Source organism: Podarcis raffonei, chromosome Z (assembly GCF_027172205.1).
Source record: "Podarcis raffonei isolate rPodRaf1 chromosome Z, rPodRaf1.pri, whole genome shotgun sequence".
Taxonomy (NCBI): Eukaryota; Metazoa; Chordata; class Lepidosauria; order Squamata; family Lacertidae; genus Podarcis; species Podarcis raffonei.
In genome coordinates this window covers 50,681,817-50,702,250 of record NC_070621.1, presented here as the reverse complement: position 1 = coordinate 50,702,250, position 20,434 = coordinate 50,681,817, and the positions used below count along the sequence as shown (strand labels likewise).

At 48.6% G+C, this 20,434-nt stretch overlaps 1 protein-coding gene across 7 annotated transcripts in view; it reads left to right on the top strand.

Moving 5' to 3' along the window:
* The window catches only part of LOC128406698 (integrator complex subunit 6-like), a 42,247-nt gene that overhangs the window by 12,225 nt on the left and 9,588 nt on the right, over positions 1-20,434 (top strand). For 4 of the 7 annotated variants that reach the window (XR_008328583.1, XR_008328585.1, XM_053374275.1 and 1 more), the window contains 10 exons: positions 1,433-1,561; positions 2,091-2,254; positions 4,065-4,217; positions 9,666-9,798; positions 12,547-12,641; positions 13,450-13,560; positions 15,935-16,150; positions 16,796-16,919; positions 17,583-17,725; positions 17,865-18,096. Coding sequence is in view for 4 of the 7 variants with exons in the window: in XM_053374275.1 (XP_053230250.1) it covers positions 1,433-1,561; positions 2,091-2,254; positions 4,065-4,217; positions 9,666-9,798; positions 12,547-12,641; positions 13,450-13,560; positions 15,935-16,150; positions 16,796-16,919; positions 17,583-17,725; positions 17,865-18,096 (1,500 nt within the window). In the remaining 3 variants the exon portion in view is untranslated. Of the gene's footprint in view, positions 1-1,432; positions 1,562-2,090; positions 2,255-4,064; positions 4,218-9,458; positions 9,799-9,982; positions 10,063-12,546; positions 12,642-13,449; positions 13,561-15,934; positions 16,151-16,795; positions 16,920-17,582; positions 17,726-17,864; positions 18,097-20,434 lie in introns of those variants that run through there. The other 3 variants (XR_008328584.1, XM_053374277.1, XM_053374279.1) reach the window with 3 other exon arrangements.

The following is a 20,434-nucleotide window of genomic DNA, read 5'->3' as shown; positions in this document are numbered from 1 at the left end:
GGATCCATGGAGGCGCAGGTCCATTCTGTGTCCAGGGCAGCTCCATCTGGTACGCAGGATGAGACCCTCCCTGCCTGCAGGCTTTCTTGCCAGAGCGGTGCACGCTCCGGTTATCTCCCACTTGGACTACTGCAATGCGCTCTACGTGGTGACCCGTGAAGGTGACCCGGAAACTACAATTAATCCAGAATGCGACAGCTAGACTAGTGACTGGGAGCGGCTGCTGAGACCACATAACACTGGTCTTGAGAGCAGAGCGAGGACCACCTTCTCCTGCGCTGGTCGGCTTCCCGTTGGCTGCAGGAAGCTCCTGCAGGCAATGGGAAACTGCTCGTGCCTCCTCCGCACCGGAAGCAGTGTCGTTAATAGCATTTGTGCATGCGCGCGCACACTCCAGCCCACCACAGCGTCTGTGGGACCATGAACTGACCCCTGAGATAAAGCTTTTATTTCCTGCTAAACCTGGAAGTTACAGGTAGGCATTCAACCTAGCGCCAGGTTCAACTTCCTTGGTGGTGTACCTCATGAGCTAGCAGAATGGCTTGCATGAGAGAAGGCTACAGGAAGTCACTGTGTTTCTCATGGCTGGTTGCGCAACAGATTGCTGTAGCCCCGATCCATCTTGTTGCCCATCCAGTCTCAAAGTAAACCCATTGGTGTTGCTATTGTGCAGCTATTCTCACCCTTACGCTAGCACAGCAGCTCTTGCACTGGCTGTTTGAAAACATGGAATCTGTGCCATAGTTTTGTTCTGAGGCAGGCATCCCCAACCTGCGGCCCTCCAGGTGTTTTGGCCTGCAACTCCCATGATCCCTAGCTAACAGGACCCCAGTGGTCAGGGATGATGGGAATTGTAGTCCAAAACATCTGGCAGGCAAAAGGTTGGGGATGCCTGATCTGAGGTATGATAAGACCGAAAGCCGTGTACGATCGTATTCTGTTCAGTGGCGCTTCTTTACAAAGGGGATGAACAAGATTCTTGTGTGCAAAGTTAAATATCCTCCGCTTTAATCAGGCCAGGCATTTGTGCCATAGGGAAGACAATGGCAGGGGGCGCTTGTACTGATGTCTTCTTTTTTCCCATAAGCTGGCATGATGGAAAGTCTACTTCATGGGTAGGCAAACTAAGGCCCAACCGCCTTCTAAATCTGGCCCGCAGACAGTCTGGGAATCAGTGTGCTTTGACACTAGTAGAATGTGTCCTTTTGTTTAAAATGCATCTCTGAGTTATTTGTGGGGCATAGGAATTCGTTTATTTTTTATTTTATTTTTTAAAATATAGTCCAGCCCCCCACAAGGTCTGAGGGACAGTGGACTGGCCCCATGCTGAAAAAGTTTGCTGACCCCTGGTCTGTTTCAATAGTAGCCTTTTGCCATATTCACAAGTCATGCTGCCTTCAGAATCTCCTTATCTCTTCGCTTTCCATTATAGGACGTTCCTATTGTGTTCGGACTCAGAGGATGCTGAACCAGTGTTTAGAATCTCTTGCTCAGAAAGTTCAGAGTGGTGTTGTCATAAACTTTGAGAAATCGGGACCCGATCCACCCTACATTGGGGAAGGTATGGTAAATGCTATATGACCATTGTAAACTCTTAAGGATTGCAAATGTGTAAACGTCTTTGGTAAAAAAAAAGGACGATATTGCAAAACCAGAGTAGATTCTGTACACAATATTGTATTATAACTTTGCTTCTGACATTTCTGTTGAACAATTATCTTCAGTTCTTTGAATGCTTAAACTGGTTCATTTCTTGCTCCGGAAATGATTCTCCTGCTGCATGTTTTCATTCTTGGATGCAAAACTAATATTTATTTTAAACACAAAACCACCACGCAGACTTTTTAATCTCCCCTCCCCCAAATTATCTTAGGCACAAAACCAGTCAATAGACCTACTTTTCCCAAAACAGTCTTAGATGTGCAACCACTACACAGACTTCTTTGTTTTTCCAACTCAAAATATCAGTTTTACAGCTAATCTGTTCGCGCGTGGCTTTGAGAAAACACATCTAAGTGGTGATTGGAAAAGTAATGCTCGAGACCTAATGTGCTGTACTAACTTATTATTGTTCTCCTTTTGGATTTTAGATGGACTTGTTGATGTCACCAGACCTATCAATTCTTTTGGTTCTCAGCCATGGCACAGCTGTCATAAGCTCATCTATGTGAGGCCTAATCCTAAAACGGGCGTTCCTGTTGGGCATTGGCCAATTCCAGAATCCTTTTGGCCCGATCAAAATTCACCAACACTGGTATGTCGCAGGGCTTTCAAGCTTCTTTGCAGATACGGTCAACACAAATGTATTTTGGTGACCATTGGTAATGTGGTAGAAAGTAGCTGGACAGCTTAGTCGATAGAGCATGAGACTCATAATCTCAGGATCGTGGATTTGAGCCCCACCTTGGGCAAAAAAGGTTCCTGCGTTGCAGGGGGTTGCAGGGAAAGCAAATGATCCTTGCTTTCCCTTCCAGCTCTGATTCTCTGTTTTCAGATCGCATCCAATCTCAAGTAACACTGGGTAGCCCTAATACATGGGTCAGCAAACTAAGGTCCATGGGTTGGATCAGGCCCAATTGCCCATGGACAGTCCTGGAATCGCTGCTTGGATCGGTGTGATTGTTCGGGTTGCGCCATTTTTTTGCATTTTTTTTAGGCGCCTTCCCCCACACTGCCTCCTCCCTCTCGGCTTCTCCCCATCCTGCAAAGGAAGGGAGCTGGGCTTTGATTGGTGCCAGCCAATCCGGAGCCTCGTCGCCCACGCACCAAGGTGTGGCCCAGGCTCACCATCTGCCCTCTGGCCTCTCCACCCATGGCTGCGCTGTGGGCATCGTGACGGCCGCGACGCGGGGCTTTGGCTGGAGCTGGGTGCATCTGTGGGCCCTGTGCCTGGCACCCTGGAAAGCTGGCCCGGAAAGCAGAGGCGGTGGCGGCGGCTCCCAACCGCAGGCAGAGCGGCGGAGGAGGTAGGAAAGCAGGGGGAGGGGAGGGGCTGGGGGAGAGAGAGAAGCCCCCTTCTGCTGCACGTGCGCAGTCCGGCCCGCCACAAGGTCTGAGGGGCAATGAACCATTCTCCTAAAAATGTTTGCTGACCCCTACCCTAATATCCCCCCTTGCAACCTCTTAATTCTCCCACTGTGGGGATCATGTAGGCCAGAGGTCAGCAAACTTTTTCAGCAGGGGGCTGGTCCACTGTCCCTCAGACCTTGTGGGGGGCCAGACTATACTTTGAAAAAAATATATGAACAAATTCCTATGCCCTATAAATCACCCAGAGATGCATTTTAAATAAAAGCACGCATTCTACTCATGTAAAAACACACTGATTCCCGGACCATCTGCGGGCCAGATTTAGAAGGCGATTGGGCCGGATCCGGCCCAATCGCATTCTTAATCCGGCCCCTGGGTGGTCTGGGAATCAGTGTGTTTTGACACAAGTAGAATGTGCCCTTTTATTTAAAATGCATCTCTGGGTTATTTGTGGGGCATAGGAATTCGTTCATCCCCCCCCTTCCCCCCAAAAATCTAGTCCGGCCCCCCACAAGGTCTGAGGGACTGGACCGACCCCCTGCTGAAAAAGTTCGCCGACCCCTGTTACAGACCAACCTTCTGGAACATTGTGACTAATGTAGTCTACATTTTGAACACTTGGTGCTGGATAGCTATTGAGCTAGCCATTCTTTGCGATGTTTTGTGGAGGATTATGAAGAAAGGAATAAATTAACGTTCTTGCCTAGCTGGCCAATTGGCTCTTGGGATGACGCCCTGTAAGCTCGGTAGTGGCGCCCGCCCTGTGGAACGCCCTCCCACCAGATGTCAAAGAGAACAACAACTACCAGACTTTTAGAAGACATCTGAAGGAAGCCCTATTTAGGGAAGCTTTTAATGTTTGACGGACTATTGTATTTTAATGTTCTGTTGGAGACCGCCCAGAGTGGCTGGGGAAACACAGCCAGGTGGGCAGGGTATAAATAATGAATGATTATTATTGTTGTTGTTGTTGTTATTTCCCTTTTCCTCCAAATGGTTCTTATTCCCTTTCTTCCTTCCCCCCCACTTCCTAGCCTCCCCGCACAGCCCACCCAGTGGTGAGGTTCTCCTGCATGGATTGCGAGCCCATGGTGATCGACAAGCTTCCCTTTGACAAGTACGAGCTCGAACCATCACCTCTAACTCAGTACATCTTGGAGCGGAAGTCGCCTATTGTGTGCTGGCAGGTATTTGCGATATACCCATTGCAGGGTTCCCAAGCCAGTCCGGGATAAACTTTGCAGGTGAAAGTAGAGAGAATGCCCTGTATTAGTCTCTCTCTCTCTCCCCCCGCCCCCCCATTAGCAGCCAGGTCGTCGCATGTTGAAGACCCTAGCTTGGGACCTCAGCATTTGCAATCCAGTTTAGCAGAGCTGGAGAAGAACTTTCTCTTCCTGAGGACTGTTCCCAGTTGAAACATTGGTTTTCGACATCTGCCCATGCGCCATCACAGAATTTGCAGAATTGCTAATCCCTTACAGCCCTTTAGTGCCGCTACGTGCCACGCTTTTTAGATAAAAGTTCAGAGAAGTTGCAACTTTAAAAAAAAAAAAAGCTAAAGGGACTTGGGAGTGTTAAGTCCAGTTGCGGACGACGGGTTGCGACTCTCATCTTACTTTACTGGCCAAGGGAGCCAGTGTTGTCCGCAGACAGTTTTTCTGGGTCATGTGGCCAGCATGACTAAGCCGCTTCTGGCGAAACCAGAGCAGCACACGGTAACACCATTTACCTTCCTGCCAGAGCGGTACCTATTTATCTACTTGCACTTTGACGTGCTTTCAAACTGCTAGGTTGGCAGGAGCAGGGACCGAACAACGGGAGCTCACCCTGTCACGGAGATAGGAAGCGCCGACCTTCCGATTGGAAAGGCCTAGGCTCAGTTGTTTAGACCACAGCGCCACCCGTGTCCCTTTCTGCAGCGTTTTGAGAAGCTCATATTTATAATAACAATACAAGAATTATCAAAATGGATCACATTTTATTCAAGCCTAGCCTTATTTTCATTTAAGGAGCCCAAGCAAAAGCATTCTTTTTCTCCCAGTCCATTGGCTAACAAAACCATCTACCGTGCCATGTACCTGTGCAGAACAGGCACCTCCGGTTGCGGAAAGCTTGGGATCTGATCAGAATCGATCCCATTGGCAACCGGAGGTACAGTGGCACCTCGGGTTAAGTACTTAATTCATTGCGGAGGTCCGTTCTTAACCTGAAACTGTTCTTAACCTGAAACACCACTTTAGCTAATGGGGCCTCCCGCTGCTGCCGCGCCGCCGGAGCACAATTTCTGTTCTCATCTTGAAGCAAAGTTCTTAACCTGAAGCACTATTTCTGGGTTAGCAGAGTCTGTAACCTGAAGCATATGTAACCCGAGGTACCACTGTACCACTATATCTTGGTTTGATAAGGGGGAGGGGGAGAAGGAATCTTTGCTTTGCAGAAGCAATGCCTCCCCATAAACCAGGTATGTCCAAAGTGCGTTCCAGGGGCCTCATCTGGAAGTCAGGGAGGGGGATGGGAGGAAGTCAAAGCTCAATTTGCGCCAAGATCTATGTGATGAAGAAATTTCATTTGGTTGTTCTAAAGCAGGCATGTCCAAGGTCTGTTTCGGGGGCCCAATCTGGCACGCTGGTTGGTTTAATCCGGTTTATTTCCTGGGGTAAAGTCCAAAAAAAACCCCTCAACAACTTCAATCCTAAAAAAAAGCTCAACTTTGGGGTAAAATCCTAAAAGAAGCTCAACAGCTTCAATCCCAAAAGAATCTCAACAACTTTGGTCGGCCCTCACGCATTTTCACTTCATCAAATCTGGCCCTCTTTGGAAAAAGTTTGGGCACCTCGATCTCTGGTCTTAAACTGTGAGTGTGGGGACTTATTGTTTTGGTTTGCTACTATACTATTCATTTTTGTGTCTTTACACCGTAGACTGTGTTTTGATCCTCGGATGAAAGGGGGGTATAGATATTTAATAAATAAAAGACATTGCCTTCTGATACTTTTAATTTAAAAGGTGTATTTTTAAAAAATGGACTCTGCAGCCCTTGAACAATTATTTACCCAATCATTTGCAACTGACTTGAGTGGGAAGTTGATCAGATCCAGAGCATTTTCCTAATTGCTTAAACAATTGTCAATCAAGTGGGCAACACTATCTCTATTATTCTTAGTCCCGTGAACCAATTTTAAGTGGATTATCTGAGTGATCTGTTTGAGTAGCCAAAAAAGCTCCACTTACCCTGTGGAGGAATGGAGATTTCGTTTTAAAAGATAAGTCTGCTGGGTGTTGACAGTGTGAGACCGCCTTTTGAGCAAGGGCTGGTGATGAGTTTTCTTGCATTTGGGTTCTAAGAACATGGTTGGGTTTCCTTTTTCCTCTCCTCCCCCCCCCCATGTACACTAATCCGTCAGAAATGAAAAATACAAAACAATAACCACACATAGAAAACAAATAATACACCCATGTGACTTTTCTCCTCCAATACCCGTCATCTCTTAAACTTTAAGTCAGGCATCCCCAACCTTTGGCCCTCTAGGTGTTTTGGACTACAATTCCCATCATCCCTGACCACTGGGGTCCTGTTAGCTAGGGATCATGGGAGTTGTAGGCCAAAACATCTGGAGGGCTGCAAGTTGGGGATTCCTTCTTTAAGTTCTTAATTAACATTGCATCTTTGGTATCTCACCCCCAATACTCCCAATATATAACTTTTTTCTAGTTTCACTTTGCAAACTTAATCTATACATATCAACATATTACCCTTAGAGCAGTGTTTCTTCATGTAAATTCAAAACTTTGCCATTCTGTGCTTAATTTCTGGCATGTCTGATACCTTATGCCTGCTGATAAATTTACTAATTCTATAAATTCATTTAATTTACATCTCCAATCTTCCTTTGTGGGGATATTTCCGTTCCAATTCTTTGCAAGTAATAATCTTTGCTGCGGCTGTGGTTGGGCTTCAAACCCAAAATGGCCTTCCTAGAAGTGTAGCTCTGCAGAGCTGGTTCTAGCCATGTATGTTTCTTCGGTCTGTGAATTGGTGGTGCTGTTTTATTTCACCCAACATTTGAACCTGGAAAGATCTCCAGAGCCCCATAAGATCTAAAAAATAAATCCAAATGCAATGAAATTGGGGCTGCTTCTACAGCCTCCAACACCTGGGGTTGTTCTCGAATATAGTGTGTCTTCTCCTCTTCCTCCCAAACCCACCAGTTCTTAGCAAGAACCTGTGGCTGTTTGGTTTGACCTCCCAAGGGCTGGCAGTGGAGTGGTCTGTTATTATTAATAATTATTAATTTATTATTTATTCCCCAGCCACTCTGGGTGGCTTCCAGCAGAACACTAAAAACAGAATAAAACTTCAAACATTCAAAACTTCTCTAAACAGGGCTGCCTTCAGATGTCTTCTAAAAGTCTGATAGTTGTTTATTTCTTTGACATCTGATGGGAGGGTGTTCCACAGGGTGGGCGCCACCACCGAGAAGGCCCTTGGCCTGGATCCCTGTAACCTTGCTTCTCGCAGGGAGGGAACTGCAAGAAGGCCCTTGGGAAAGGAACCCCAGCATCTGGGATGGAGACGCTTCTTCAGGTCTACTGGGCCAAGGCTGTTTAGGGCCTTTGAATTGTGCTTGGAAACGTCCCGGGAGCCAGTGCAGGTCTTTCGAGACTGGTGTTATGTGGTCTCGGCGGTTGCTCCCAGTCCCCAGTCTGGCTGCCGCATTCTGGATTAATTGCAGTTTCTGAGTCACCTTCAATGGGAGCCCCACGTAGAGCCTATTGCAGTAGTCCAAGCGGGAGATAACTAGAGCATGCACCACTCTGGTGAGACAGTCTGCAGGCATACCAGATGGAGCTGGTAGACAGCTGTCCTGGACACAGAATTGACCTGCACCTCCATGGAGAGAGGTGAGCCCAAAATGACCCCCAGGCTGCGCAGCTGGTCCTTCAGGGACACAGTTGCCCCATTCAGGACCAGGGAGTCCCCCCCCCCAGCTGCTCACGTACAACAGTACTTCTGTCTTGTCAGGATTCAACCTCAATCTGTTAGCCGCCATCCATCCTCCAACCGCCTCCAGACACTCACACAGGACCTTCACTCCCCTCACTGGTTCTGATTTAAAAGAGAGGTAGAGCTGGGTGTCATCCACATATGGACGAACCCCTAGCCCAAACCCCATGATGATCTCTCCCAGCGGCTTCATGTCAACGTTAAAAAGCCGGGGGGGGGGGGAGGAGCCCTGAGGCACCCTGTTGTCTCCCATCTAGAACAACGCACCCTTTCACTCTCCGAGAGCCGAGAGAGGGGAGGCAGGGGCCACAGTTCTGCTTCAGGCAGTGAAGATCTGATTTTAATAATAGCCCACCATCTGGACAAGTGGGGCCAATACCACTGAAAAGTGCAGTAGTTCCTTAATAGCTGTACCCCAACATCAAGGAATAATACAGTGGACACCGAAGGTAACGTAACTTTCCAGTTGCGAATGCAGCAAACCCGGAAGTGTAGAAGCGCCCTATCTGTAGGACCCACTGTAAAAGGGCCTATCTAAGCACTTTAAATTTTAGGTGATTAGAAGCTTTGATGCACTCTCTAGTCCAGGGGTGGTGAACCTTCAGCCTTCCAGCCGTTCAGCAACATCCGAAGGGTTCCCCTACATATTGTTCTGTGGACTGGAATTGGGTTTGTAGTGAGACTGATGTCAATTAATGTGGAGCCGCCTCAGAGCCATCATAGGCTCGCCTGCTGATTCATAAATGTGTTACAAAAACTATAGGAATATTACTGCTTGAATATATTCAGCAATTCACTTATAATAGGCACGTCCAACTGGTAGATCGTGATCTACCGGTAGATCACTGGATGTCTGTGGTAGATCACTGGCTCCCTCCAAAGAAGCTCAACAACTGCTTCCCCTATAAAAGCTCAACATTTTTGCCCTTCAACCCCGAAAAACGGGGCTTTCCTCCTCCCTAAAAGAAGTTCAACAGCTTTGACCTGAACCCCAAAATAGGGGGTAGATCACCATTACTGCCAGTTTTTAACTCTATGAGTAGATTGCAGTCTCTCAGGAGTTGGCCACATAACATTCATAACATTTTCTTTCTTCCAATCATAGTTACAAGGCAGAACACAACATAGTATAGCAAATACATAAAACCCACCGATCAAACAAAGTGAATTTACAAGAAGTTCAGTCAGCTTTTGTGGGTTTTTCCCCGTCAGCTTGAATCAGAATGTCATGCAGACCAGCTGCTTTTCTCATGATCATATTAACTGGTGGTACTGTCCTGAGGTAACAGCTGTCCATAAAGGAATAAGAGTGATTTTATTATAGATAGTGTAATTATTGGACACTTGGTTTGACTCTTGGTAGAAAGCTTTGTGCGTTGGTAGCTCTGTTCAGCCAGGAAACTTCCTTTTCTGTGTCTTGCAGGACCGTAAATGGGCAAAAAACAAGAAAATGCCCAGGATTCCTCCCCTGAGCCTCTGAGAGAAGGGGGAAAACAATTGCGCTGTGACTATTGCAAAAAACAAATGCCACGGCACATCTGTGAAAACGCCAGGATGTTTTGAATTCCTCCGAAGGCCAGCAGCCCCTTGCATGTGCTAAACTTTTGCCTCTTCCTTTGTCGTTCTCCAGGTGTTTGTGAGCACCAGCGGCAAGTACAGTGAACTGGGCCACCCCTTTGGATACCTGAAAGCCAGCACCACTCTGACATGCGTCAATCTCTTTGTCATGCCGTACAACTACCCTGTCCTTCTCCCTCTGCTAGGTGAGTGTGGTGCAGAGTGTCTTGGCGCAGCTGAGCAGGAAAGGGAGCCTGTCCGCCCGCGGTGTTTACTTGCCAGCCGTTTTCTTAGGTGGGACGGGAGGCCGGAGCGCCTCGAGGGTTGCAGGCGGCTCCATTGGAAGGAGAGGGATTTTTACACCCGCCCTCTCCCTTTTTCTCTCTGCAGCAGAGGAGGAGAGCCGCCTGCTTCGTGGGCATGTTTGACGCTGCTCACCTCCTCGACTCGTAGCTCCTTCCTTAATTGGAGTAAGGTTCAACCTCCGTTCTTTTCCCCTCTTTCAGGACGTTGGTGCCTGCATAGTCTTTTGCAGCAGCGTTGTGTCACCCGTTTTTCATTGGGCTTTGTGAGCTGGGGGCGCACATTTCCAAAGGGGGCACACGGGGAAGAAGGCATCCCAGAGAGGACTAGAATATGGTTACCAGATGTTCCTGGGACCACAAATATATGCCTCCAAGAAGCAAATGGAATTAGAACCTTTCAAGAAGTGGTCCAGGAAACAAGAACAACTCCGTATGGGGCTGTGTGTTCTTCCAGAGAGGCAAGAAATATGGTTACCAGGCGGCCCCGTTTCCCGGGGAAAGTCGCCGGATTTACAAACCTGTCCCTGGACAACATCCATCCCTGGATTTCATTTCATGTCCCCGGATTTATATTTTAAGCGTTGTAGATTTATTAGTAGGAAATGAACACAGCGTGATTGGTTCAATGGCAGAAGACACATCACACAGGGACTTAAGGTGAGGCAAAATGGCAGGTGCCACAGCAGTGAGCAGCTCCAGAAGCCACTGGAGCCAATTGCATTACCAGGCTACTGAAGCTGCCGCCGCCACTGCCAAGGAACAAATGACGCCCGGCGCATCAAATGGGGGAACCACTGACCTGCTCCCTGCGACCCAAATCAAGCCGGGGGTGAGAGCATCCAGCTGACTGCCCAGTGGCGCTCCAGGGCCAGGAAAACCCCAGAGCCAACGCAGGGAGAAGGAGGAGAGGAGGAGGAAGGAGAAAAAAGAGGCAAGCCCCGACCTTGACGTGCCACTGCCGGATATCGTCTGGGGACAGATTTGTAAATCCAGGGACTGTCCCCGGGAAACGGGATTGTCTGGTAACCATAATATAGAAGTGCATGCGCCTTGAGCTATTTCTTGCCTCTCTGGAAAAACACACTCGCACACCCATACGGAGTTGTTCTTGTTTTCTGAACCACTTCTTGAAAGGTTCTAATCCCATTTGCTTCTTGGAGGCATATATTTATGGTGGCTGCATTTTAAAAACACAAGCTCTGCTGAACCTGCTCTTCCGTGCCCCCTTCCCCGCAACTCTTTAATAGAAGGTTTTGGGGAAATGCTCAGGCAGGCTTCATGAATCGCCTGGGGCTTTCCAGAGGCTTTGAATTGCTTTGGTGCAGCTCATGGTGTCCTGAAGTGATCTCCTCTTGTTTCTCTGCCCCCAAAAAAGCAAAACTGTGAGGTTCCTCCTGACTGCAACCCGTTAAAAAATTCTTTCCCTGACATTCATGTAGAAAGAATTGTACATCAGAGGACTCTATATTTTTGTCTGCATCAGCCTTCCTTGTTCAATAGGTGCTATTTGTTGGATGTGTGGCCACTCTTCTGAGTGGTACCCCTTCTGTCAAATAACCCTTGGATTCTTCCAGGAATTAAGCTACAAGGAATTTTGCCAATCTCAATAATGGCACATGTAGGGTACCTTGTTTTGGGTCAAGCTTCTGCTGGGAATAGTTTCTCAGATGCTTAGTATCATAACTTACCATACTTTTTGTGTGGAAAAGACTAGGTTATTTTTTACTCTAAAACAGGCTTCTCCAAAAATCCGTTCCGGGGGCCTAATCTGGCCCCCCGGTCAGTTTAATCTGGCCCCTGTGGCAGTTTATTTCCTGGGGTAAAATATTAAAGAAACCTTAACTTCAACCCTAAAAGAAGCTCAACAACTTTGGTTGGCCCTCATGCATGTTCACATCATCAAATCTGCCCTCTTTGAAAAAAGTTTGGGCACCCCAATCTAAGGCCTTTAAATTGTGAGTGTGGGGAGGGGGGTTATTGATTTTGGGGTAAAACCCTAAAGAAAGCTCAACAACTTCAAAAGGTTGACAACTTTGGTTGGCCCTTTGGTCGGCCTCCACAGCCCTTCACTTCATAAAATCTGGCCCTCTTTGAAAAAAGTTTGGTAACCACTGCCTAAAAGAATGTTAAAAAACCGGGGGTCATCATCTCCCCCCATTTCCATAAATTTGTGCCCCCCAAATAGGGGTCATATGATACATGGAAAAATATGGTAAATACACACTTAAAACATTTCACTTTCAACAGTACCTCAGAATTAATAGTTCAAGGTGTGGGCTCTCCCCTTTGCATGGGATTGTAAGGGGAATATATGGAATGTGTTGGCATCTAAAACGAGGAGAATCTTAAGTTGTTTAGGACTTCAGAGGTCTTCAAACTGAGCACTGCTGGTTCCCTTCATTCAAAGCTGTGATTGTTACTCTGCTAAGATACAGCTTAATTTTTGGCTCTGTGGATCCCTTCCACTGCCTGTGTCAAAACTGGATATATAAGGAGGAGAGAGGCTAAAGAGAGAGAAAAGCCCATGGAAGCATAAAAACTCTCCAGATTGTTGTTCTCAAGGGACGTTCCCACGGAGCATGACTGCTCGGATACTATGACTGGAACATGGGGCATGCGGGTGACTGGTCTTGTTTCTCCTCCGTGCAGATGACTTTTTTAAGGTTCACAAGCTGAAGCCCAATCCAAAGTGGCGGCAATCTTTGGACAACTACTTAAAAACCATGCCTCCCTACTACTTGCTGGTACGTACCTCTTGCGAACTTAGTGGCCCTAAATAAATGAATTGGTGGCTGGCTGTCCTTGGCAGAGCGGTTTTTACGTGTCTTCTGCTGGAAACCAAACAGCCCACAGGCCAGGGTTCAAAAACCAAAAATGCTTTGCAGCTTAGCACGACTTACTGGCCCCTCGTCCTTGGCTTGCTATCCAGCGCAAGTCCAGCATTTATTCTTTCGGCTCTCCCTCCTCCCCTTGGGAATACTTCTTTGCTGCGACTGGCAGTGTGGAAAAGCTCCTAGTGAAGCCCTCCTCTGCCCCCGGATAGATCTCATTTAACAAAGGGCTGGGCTGGGGAGGAAGCTGGGGGGCGCGATGGAAGCGGCAGAAACCTCCCTCATCGCTTGGGCAAGACGCCGCTGTGTGGACTTGCCATATCCCAGCAATCAGGGACTCTTGCCTCTGTGTGGAATCAGCTGGTGGCGCTGCACTGCAAAGCACCACGCTTGCAGTGTAGCCCGATGCCCGCCGGCGAGCCAGCTGAAACCCACCTTGCTTCCCAAAGCGTCAATGCCAAGCTTCCTCAACCTTGGCCCTCCAGATGTTTTTTGTCCTACAACTCCCATGATCCCTAGCTAGCAGGACCAGTGGTCAAGGATGATGGGAATTGTAGTCTCAAAGCATCTGGAGGGCCGAGGTCGCCTATGCCTGCCTTAGCTTGACGTAACACTGATCTGCGAAGAACTTTAAAAAAACAACGGAAAAACTTTTTTTTAAAAAGAGAAAAGAATATTTTTGACCCTCTTCTTACTCTTTTTTGTTTTGTTTTCCTTATAGCCGTTAAAGAAAGCCCTAAGGATGATGGGAGCTCCAAATCTGATATCAGATAATTTAGATTGTGGACTTAGTTACAGTGTTATCTCTTACCTTAAAAAACTCAGCCAACAGGTAGTATCGACAAAACCTTTGCAATCAGAAGTACATTGATGATGATGACTATGATGATGATTTGTTTTATTTTTAGTGTGTTTTGCTCTGGTTGTATAAATGCATTGCTTAAGGAATGTCCCCCGTCCCCCCCCCCGGTTTTTTGAGATGGGTAAAGACTGGCCTGCGTTTCCGTTTTCATGTAAGTCAGGCTTCTTCAACCTTGGCCCTCCAGATATTTTTGACCTCCCAACTCCCACGATCCTGAGCTAGCAGGACCAGTGATCAGGGATGATGGGAATTGTAGTCTCAAAACGGCAGGAGGGCCGAGGTTGAGGAAGGCTGATGTAAGTGGTGGTGGGGGCTGCTGGAAGAAGTTACTGAAGAAGAGGAAGACAACAATTCAGCTTACTTGTTGCGTGTTCTTAGTTGTTTGCTGCTAATGAGCATTGCAGTCAACATTGCGGATGATTGGCAGCTGTCCAATCTTATGTGGCTGGTGGCCAAAGGCCTCCTGAATTCCTGAACCCAGTTTTCATAAGGGCTACCTAAATCTGTAACATCAAAGAAGTGCTATTCCAGGTGTCAGCAAACTTTTTCAACAGGGGGCCGGTTCCCTGTCCCTCAGAACTTGGGAGGGCCTGGACTAGATTTTTTTGGGGGGCGGGATGAATGAATTCCTATGCCCCACAAGTAACCCAGAGGTGGATTTAAAACAAAAGGGCACGTTCTACTCATGTCAAAACACACTGATTCCTGGACTGTCCGCGGGCCGGATTGAGAAGGCGATTGGGCTGGATCCAGCCCCCGGGCCTTAGTTTGCCTACCCATAGGCTATTCCAGGCTTCCTCAACCTCAGTCCTCCAGCTGTTTGGGGCCTACAACTCCCATGATCCCTGGCTAGCAGGACCAGTGGTCAGGTGTGATGGGAATTGTAGTCTCAAAACATCTGGAGGGCTGAGGTTGAAGAAGCCTGTGCTATTCTTTCCCTTGCTCAAATTCGCCCTTTCCCTGTGGCATTTAAGAAACGCGACCAGTGCTTCTTCCTGTTCTGGTTTTGCCTAACATTAAATAGAGTAACCAGTTGTTACCGAATTTTTCCGTTTATAAGATGAGGTTTTTTTGACCCAAAAATGGGGTTCAAAATTTAGGGTCGTCTTATACACGAGTAGTGCTGAGCAGGCGAATGGTTTTTTGGCGCAAGCTTGTAAGCGGCGATTGGCTGCTTGGTCATTTGTGGGGGGTGGATACTGAAAATGGCTCACCCGCCAGAACGCAGCGCACAACCACATGCGTCACTCGCGATTTTCGGCATCCACTCCCCCCCCCCAAACAATGAAGAGGTAAATCGCCGCTGAAAATCTCAGGCTTCTGCTTCGTTCCGGTGGGTGGGTGATTTTGGCATTTGCTGCTTGATTGTTGGGGGAGGGGATGCCGGAAACTGCTCACCTGCCGGAATGTGGCACACAGCCACTTGCGTCGCAGCTGCCCGGTTGCCGCTGTTAGCCCTCCCAATCCTGTTGCTGTAGCCAATAGACAGCTGCCCTTGTCACCGCAAGCAGGAGCATGATTGGCAGCAAGCCGGACAGCTGATAGGTGGTTTCTGTGACGTGAGCGGTTGTGCACTGCCTTCTGGTAGGTGAGTGATTTTCGGCATTCCCCCCACATAGTCCTCGCCCCAAAGCTCAATCCCCCCTATTTTCTAAATTTTGAGGCCCCCAAAAGTCTTATACATGGGGGCGTCCTATAGATGGAAAAGTGTGGTAAATGCCGGCTAAAGCTTTCTACCTTCCTACGGACAAGGAGGATGGAAGGATTCAGCTCACACACAACAAGGGTGGATTTTGCTGATTTTGGAGAGCTTGGAAACATCACTTGAGTATCATGCCTGCAGTTCTAGAAAATCGGCCTTCCCCTCCAGGTGAAGCATCTTGAAATACTCACGCAAGGGCCTTATTGTCCAGTGAAAATCAAGTCCACTGGTGGCCTATTTGGCCCTCCAGCTGTTTTGGGACTACAATTCCCATCACCCCTGGCTTGTTTTGACATGAGTAGTATGTGTCCTTTTATTTAAAATGCACCTCTGGGTGATTTGTGCGGCCTGCCTGGTGTTTTGACATGAGTAGAATGTGTGCTTTTATTGAAAATAATCTCTGGGTTATTTGTGGGGCATAGGAATCTGTTCATTTCCCCCCCCTCCAAAATCTAGTCCAGCCCCCCGCAAGGTCCGAGGGACAGTGGACCGACCCCCTGCTGAAAAAGCTTGCTGACCCCTGCAACTCTTTCAGCATGTAGACAGCAGGCTTGGGTTGCCTTTTGACGTGGCCAGAATTTGCTTCACGCTAGAGTCGTCTGCACTGCTGTTTGCTTAACGTGCCGTGTGCTTTTGTCATAGACGAAAATCGAGTCAGAGCGGATCATAGGGTCGGTGGGCAAGAAAGCCCCGCAGGAGACTGGCATTAAAGTGAAGAACCACTCCAGCGGCCTCTCCCCGATCCAGAACCGGGATTTCAAACAGCTTCTTCGAGGGATCTCGGGGGAATCTCCGCTCAGGCTGTCCGAAACAAGTGCGAAGGAATTTGCCGGCTTCCACATAGGGCTCTTCAACAAGGTGGGTGTGCGGCGACAATCGCTCAGGCATATGAAACTGAGTCATCGTCAGGATTGGAAAGAAAAGAAAAAAAGGGGGGAATGGAGGGGAAGAAAAAATGGAAAGGAAGGTGATTTTAACCAGTTGTGTCCAAGCTTTTTCCAAAGAGGCCAGATTGGATGGAGTAAAGGGCCGTGGGGGACCGACCAAAGTTCTTGAGCATTGTTTAAGATTGAAGTACTTTAGGTTTTTTTTAAGATTGTCATCCCAAAAACGGTTGCAAACCGGGGACCGCATTTCAGGGTTTGACGTGCTTGTAATCTAAAACTTATGCAAACCAAGACACCACTTTTATAATTTAAAAATGGTTGATTGACAGTTAGGATTTAATAGTAATAATTATAATTCCAAAATGCAGTATTAGATAGTTAGTGGGGAAACCATGAGTCGAGGAGGAGGGAAGTCTCAGGCTGTTGCTGCCAAAGGTTTTCTATATTATATAGCAATTGAATGTTACTTTGAAAATATTTGCAAAAACTAATAAAAATTATTATATATATTAAAAAATAAATAAGGTGGGTGTGACATGGTGCCAAGGGGGAACAAACTGCTTGCTTTACAGCTTCCATCTTTGCAAATGATCTGTTTTGTTTTGACAACAAACAGGATCTGAAGCCACAGGCTTACAGGAACGCTTACGATATTCCTCGCCGCAGCCTTTTAGACCAGCTGACCCGCATGAGGACGAACCTGCTGAAAACACACAAGCTCATTCTTGGCCAAGACGAAGGTGGGTGCCGTGTTGGTGTGGCACTGAATTGAGGTTGAAGTTTGGTTCCTTTAGGTCAGGGGCTGTTAAACCACAGTCCGCGGGCCAGATCCAGCCCAATCGCCCTCTGGATCCGGCCCATGTATGGTTCTGCAATCACCGCTTGGATCGGCGTGATCACCATTCCCCCCCCCCCCAATTTTGTTTTCGGGTGCTTTTTTTGCAATTCCCCCCCGGACTACATCTCTCATCATGCTCCAAGGTTTTTCCTTCATAACCAATGATCAGATCTCTTTGAAATTTTACACAGAGGTCAATAAGAGGATGAGGATTTCAGGAAAAAATACACCAGTACTCAAAAGATTTTATAAATGCCTTTTTATGGAGAAAAATAAAATAAAATGTACATGTGCTGAGGGTCTCGAGGTTTTTGAAATTTTGAAGTACTATAATTATTATTTTTTTGAAATTTTGAAGTGCTATAAAATTTAAACCGTTTGAGATAGAGGGGGAAAATTTAAGGCGATTTCTTTCAACCATAAGGGAAGGGTGTGTACACCAAGTTTCATCCAAATCCCAAGATGGTGGGTGACATGACCGCATTGACATGACGTGGAATGAGCCTTTAGGGAAGTTTCAGTCTTCTGGAAATGAAGTGTTGTGTCCTTTCTGTTTCTGCTGCAGACTGCCTTCATAGTGTTCCTGTGGCTCAGATGGGGAACTACCAGGAATATCTCAAGATGATGCCCGCTCCTCTACGAGAAATTGACCCAGACCAGCCCAAAAGACTCCATACTTTTGGGAACCCTTTCAAGCAGGATAAGAAGGTAGGCCAATTTCACGGGGTCCCCTTCCCCCCGGCAATTTCTCACGGCCCGTGAGTGAGTGGAGTTGCCCCTTTCTTACAAAAGAAGAAGAAGAAGAACACTGCGGATTGTTCTTAACGGGTGATGGTGTGTCTTCCAGGGCATGATGATTGATGAAGCAGACGAGTTTGTCGCTGGTCCTCAGAACAAAATCAAGCGCCCAGGAGAGCCCAACACGCCAGCTTCTCTGAAAAGGAGGCGCAGCATGTCCCCGCTGCTGAGGCGGCCCCAGTCTCCACCAGCGATAGCCAACCATGTCAGTGGGAAGGGCCCCCCTTCTGCTTCAGGGGCACCAGCCAACACCACCCTCAAAGCCATGCCAGCTTTCAATGGTAATTTGTGCTTAGCCTCCTAAAGGCTCCCTGAGCGATTGCCGTCTGCCTCTTCATGTGCTTTTGACAATGTGTGTACTTCGGTGAAACATGCATTTTTTATAAGTTTTTTTTGTTTTGGTCTTGTGTCTTCTGGAATCATTTTTATAAGCAGAGGAACTGAACTGCTTGACGCTATTGTAATAAAACATACCCAGAAGCACTATAATAAATAAGCAAGCTAACTTACTGAAACAAAACTCCTCCCCCAAGCATGCTCCGGGCAGCTTCCAACAAAAGATTAAAAGTACAGTGGTGCCTCACAAGACAGACGCCTCGCAAAACGAAAAACTCGCAAGACGAAAGAGTTTTCCGTTTTTGAGTCGTTCCGCAAGACGAATTTCCCTATGGGCTTGCTTCGCAAGAAGGAAGCCCATAGGGAAATCTCTGGGGACCTCTTTTAAATGCTGGCGGTGGGGAGCAAAGCCTTTCGCCCCCCTCCGGCCTTCAGAAGAGGTCCAGGAAGGCCGGCGGGGGCCGAAAGGCTTTGCTCCCCACAGCCAGCATTTTAAAAGCCGTCCGGGATAGCGGAGAAACGCGCTGCGCTTTCCCGCTATCCCGGACCGCTTTTAAAATGCTGGCCGTCGGGAGCAAAGACTTTCGCCCACCGCCGGCCTTCAGAAGAGGTCCTGGACCTCTTCTGAAGGCCAGCGGGGGGCAAAAGTCTTTGCTCCTCCCCCCCCCGCCTGCCTTCCCAGGATAGCGGAGAAGTGCAGCGCGTTTCTCCGCTATCCCGGACGGCTTTTGAAGGCAGGCGGGGGGAGCAAAGACTTTCGCCCACTGCCTGCCTTCAGAAGACCTCCGCTGTCCCAGGGGCTTTTAAAATGCTGGGGGTCGGCAGCAAAGCCCTCCTGTCCCCGGAGCTTGCGGGGCGGGAGGTGGGGAGAAGGGCTTTTCTTCCCACCGCCAGCCTTCAGAACAGCCTTCTGAAGGCTGGCGGTGGGAAGAAAAGCCCTTGTCCCCCCCCCCCCAGCCTTCAGAAGAGGTCGGGGGACAGACTGTCCCCGGACCTGGTCTGAAGGCGGTTTCCATAGGAACGCATTGATTGACTTTCAATGCATTCCTATGGGAAACGGTGCTTCACAAGACGAAAAACTCGCAAGAAGAAGAAACTTGCGGAACGAATTAATTTCGTCTTGCGAGGCACCACTGTACATTAAAAGATCAGTCATTAACAACTTGCCCAAACAGGGCTGCCTTCAGATGTCTTCTAAATATCAGGTGGTTGTTTATTTCCTTGACATCTGACGGGAGGGTGCCATCACCAAGATGGCCCTCTGCCTGGTTCCCTGTAACTTGGCTTCTCGCAGGAAGGGAACTGCTAGAAGGCCCTCAGCACTGGACCTCAGTGTCCAGGCCAAATGATGAGGGTGGAGACGCTCCTTCAGGTCTACTGGGCCGAGACTGTTTAGGGCTTTCAAGGTCAACACCAGCACTTTGAATTGGGCCCAGAAAGGTACTGGGAACCAATGTAGGTCTTTCAAGACCAGTGTTACGTGGTCTTGGCAGCCGCTCCCAGTCCCCAGTCCGGCTGCCGCATTCTGGATTAATTGCAGTTTCCAAGTCACCTTCAAAGGGAGCCCCATGTAGAGTGCATGGCAGTAGTCCCAAGCAGGAGATACCGTATTTTTCGCACCATAGGATGCACTTTTTCCCTCCTAAAAAGCAAGGGAAAATGTGTGTGCGTCCTATGGAGCGAATGCAGGCTTTCGCTGAAGCCTGGAAAGTGAGAGGGGTCGGTGCGCACCGACCCCTCTCGCTCTCCAGGCTTCAGGAAGCTATCCGCTAGCCGTGGGAGACCCAGCTCTCCCACGGCTAGCGGAGCGCTGCATTAATCCCGAAGCTTGGGCCGTGCGGAGCTCAGCGCGCCCCAAGCTTCTGGGTGCCAGTAAGGTCTCCGTTAGCCGTCTAGACCTTGCCGGCACCCAGAAGCTTGGGGCGCGCTGAGCTCCGCAGCCCCAAGCTTCGGGATTAGCGCTCCGCTAGCTGTGTCTAGGCTGCGGATAGCAGCCTGCTTCCCGGAGCGTCGGGCGCCCTGAAAGCAGAGCGCCCGGCGCTTCGGGAACACATCCGCAGCCTAGGCAACTCTGCGGGAGATCCCGCAGGGATGTCTAGGCTGCGGATAGCAGCCTGCTTCCCGGAGCGTCGGGCGCCCTGAAAGCAGAGCGCCCGGCGCTTCGGGAACACATCCGCAGCCTAGGCAACCCTGCGGGAGGTCCCGCAGGGATGTCTAGGCTGCGGATAGCAGCCTGCTTCCCGGAGCGTCGGGCGCCCTGAAAGCAGAGCGCCCGGCGCTTCG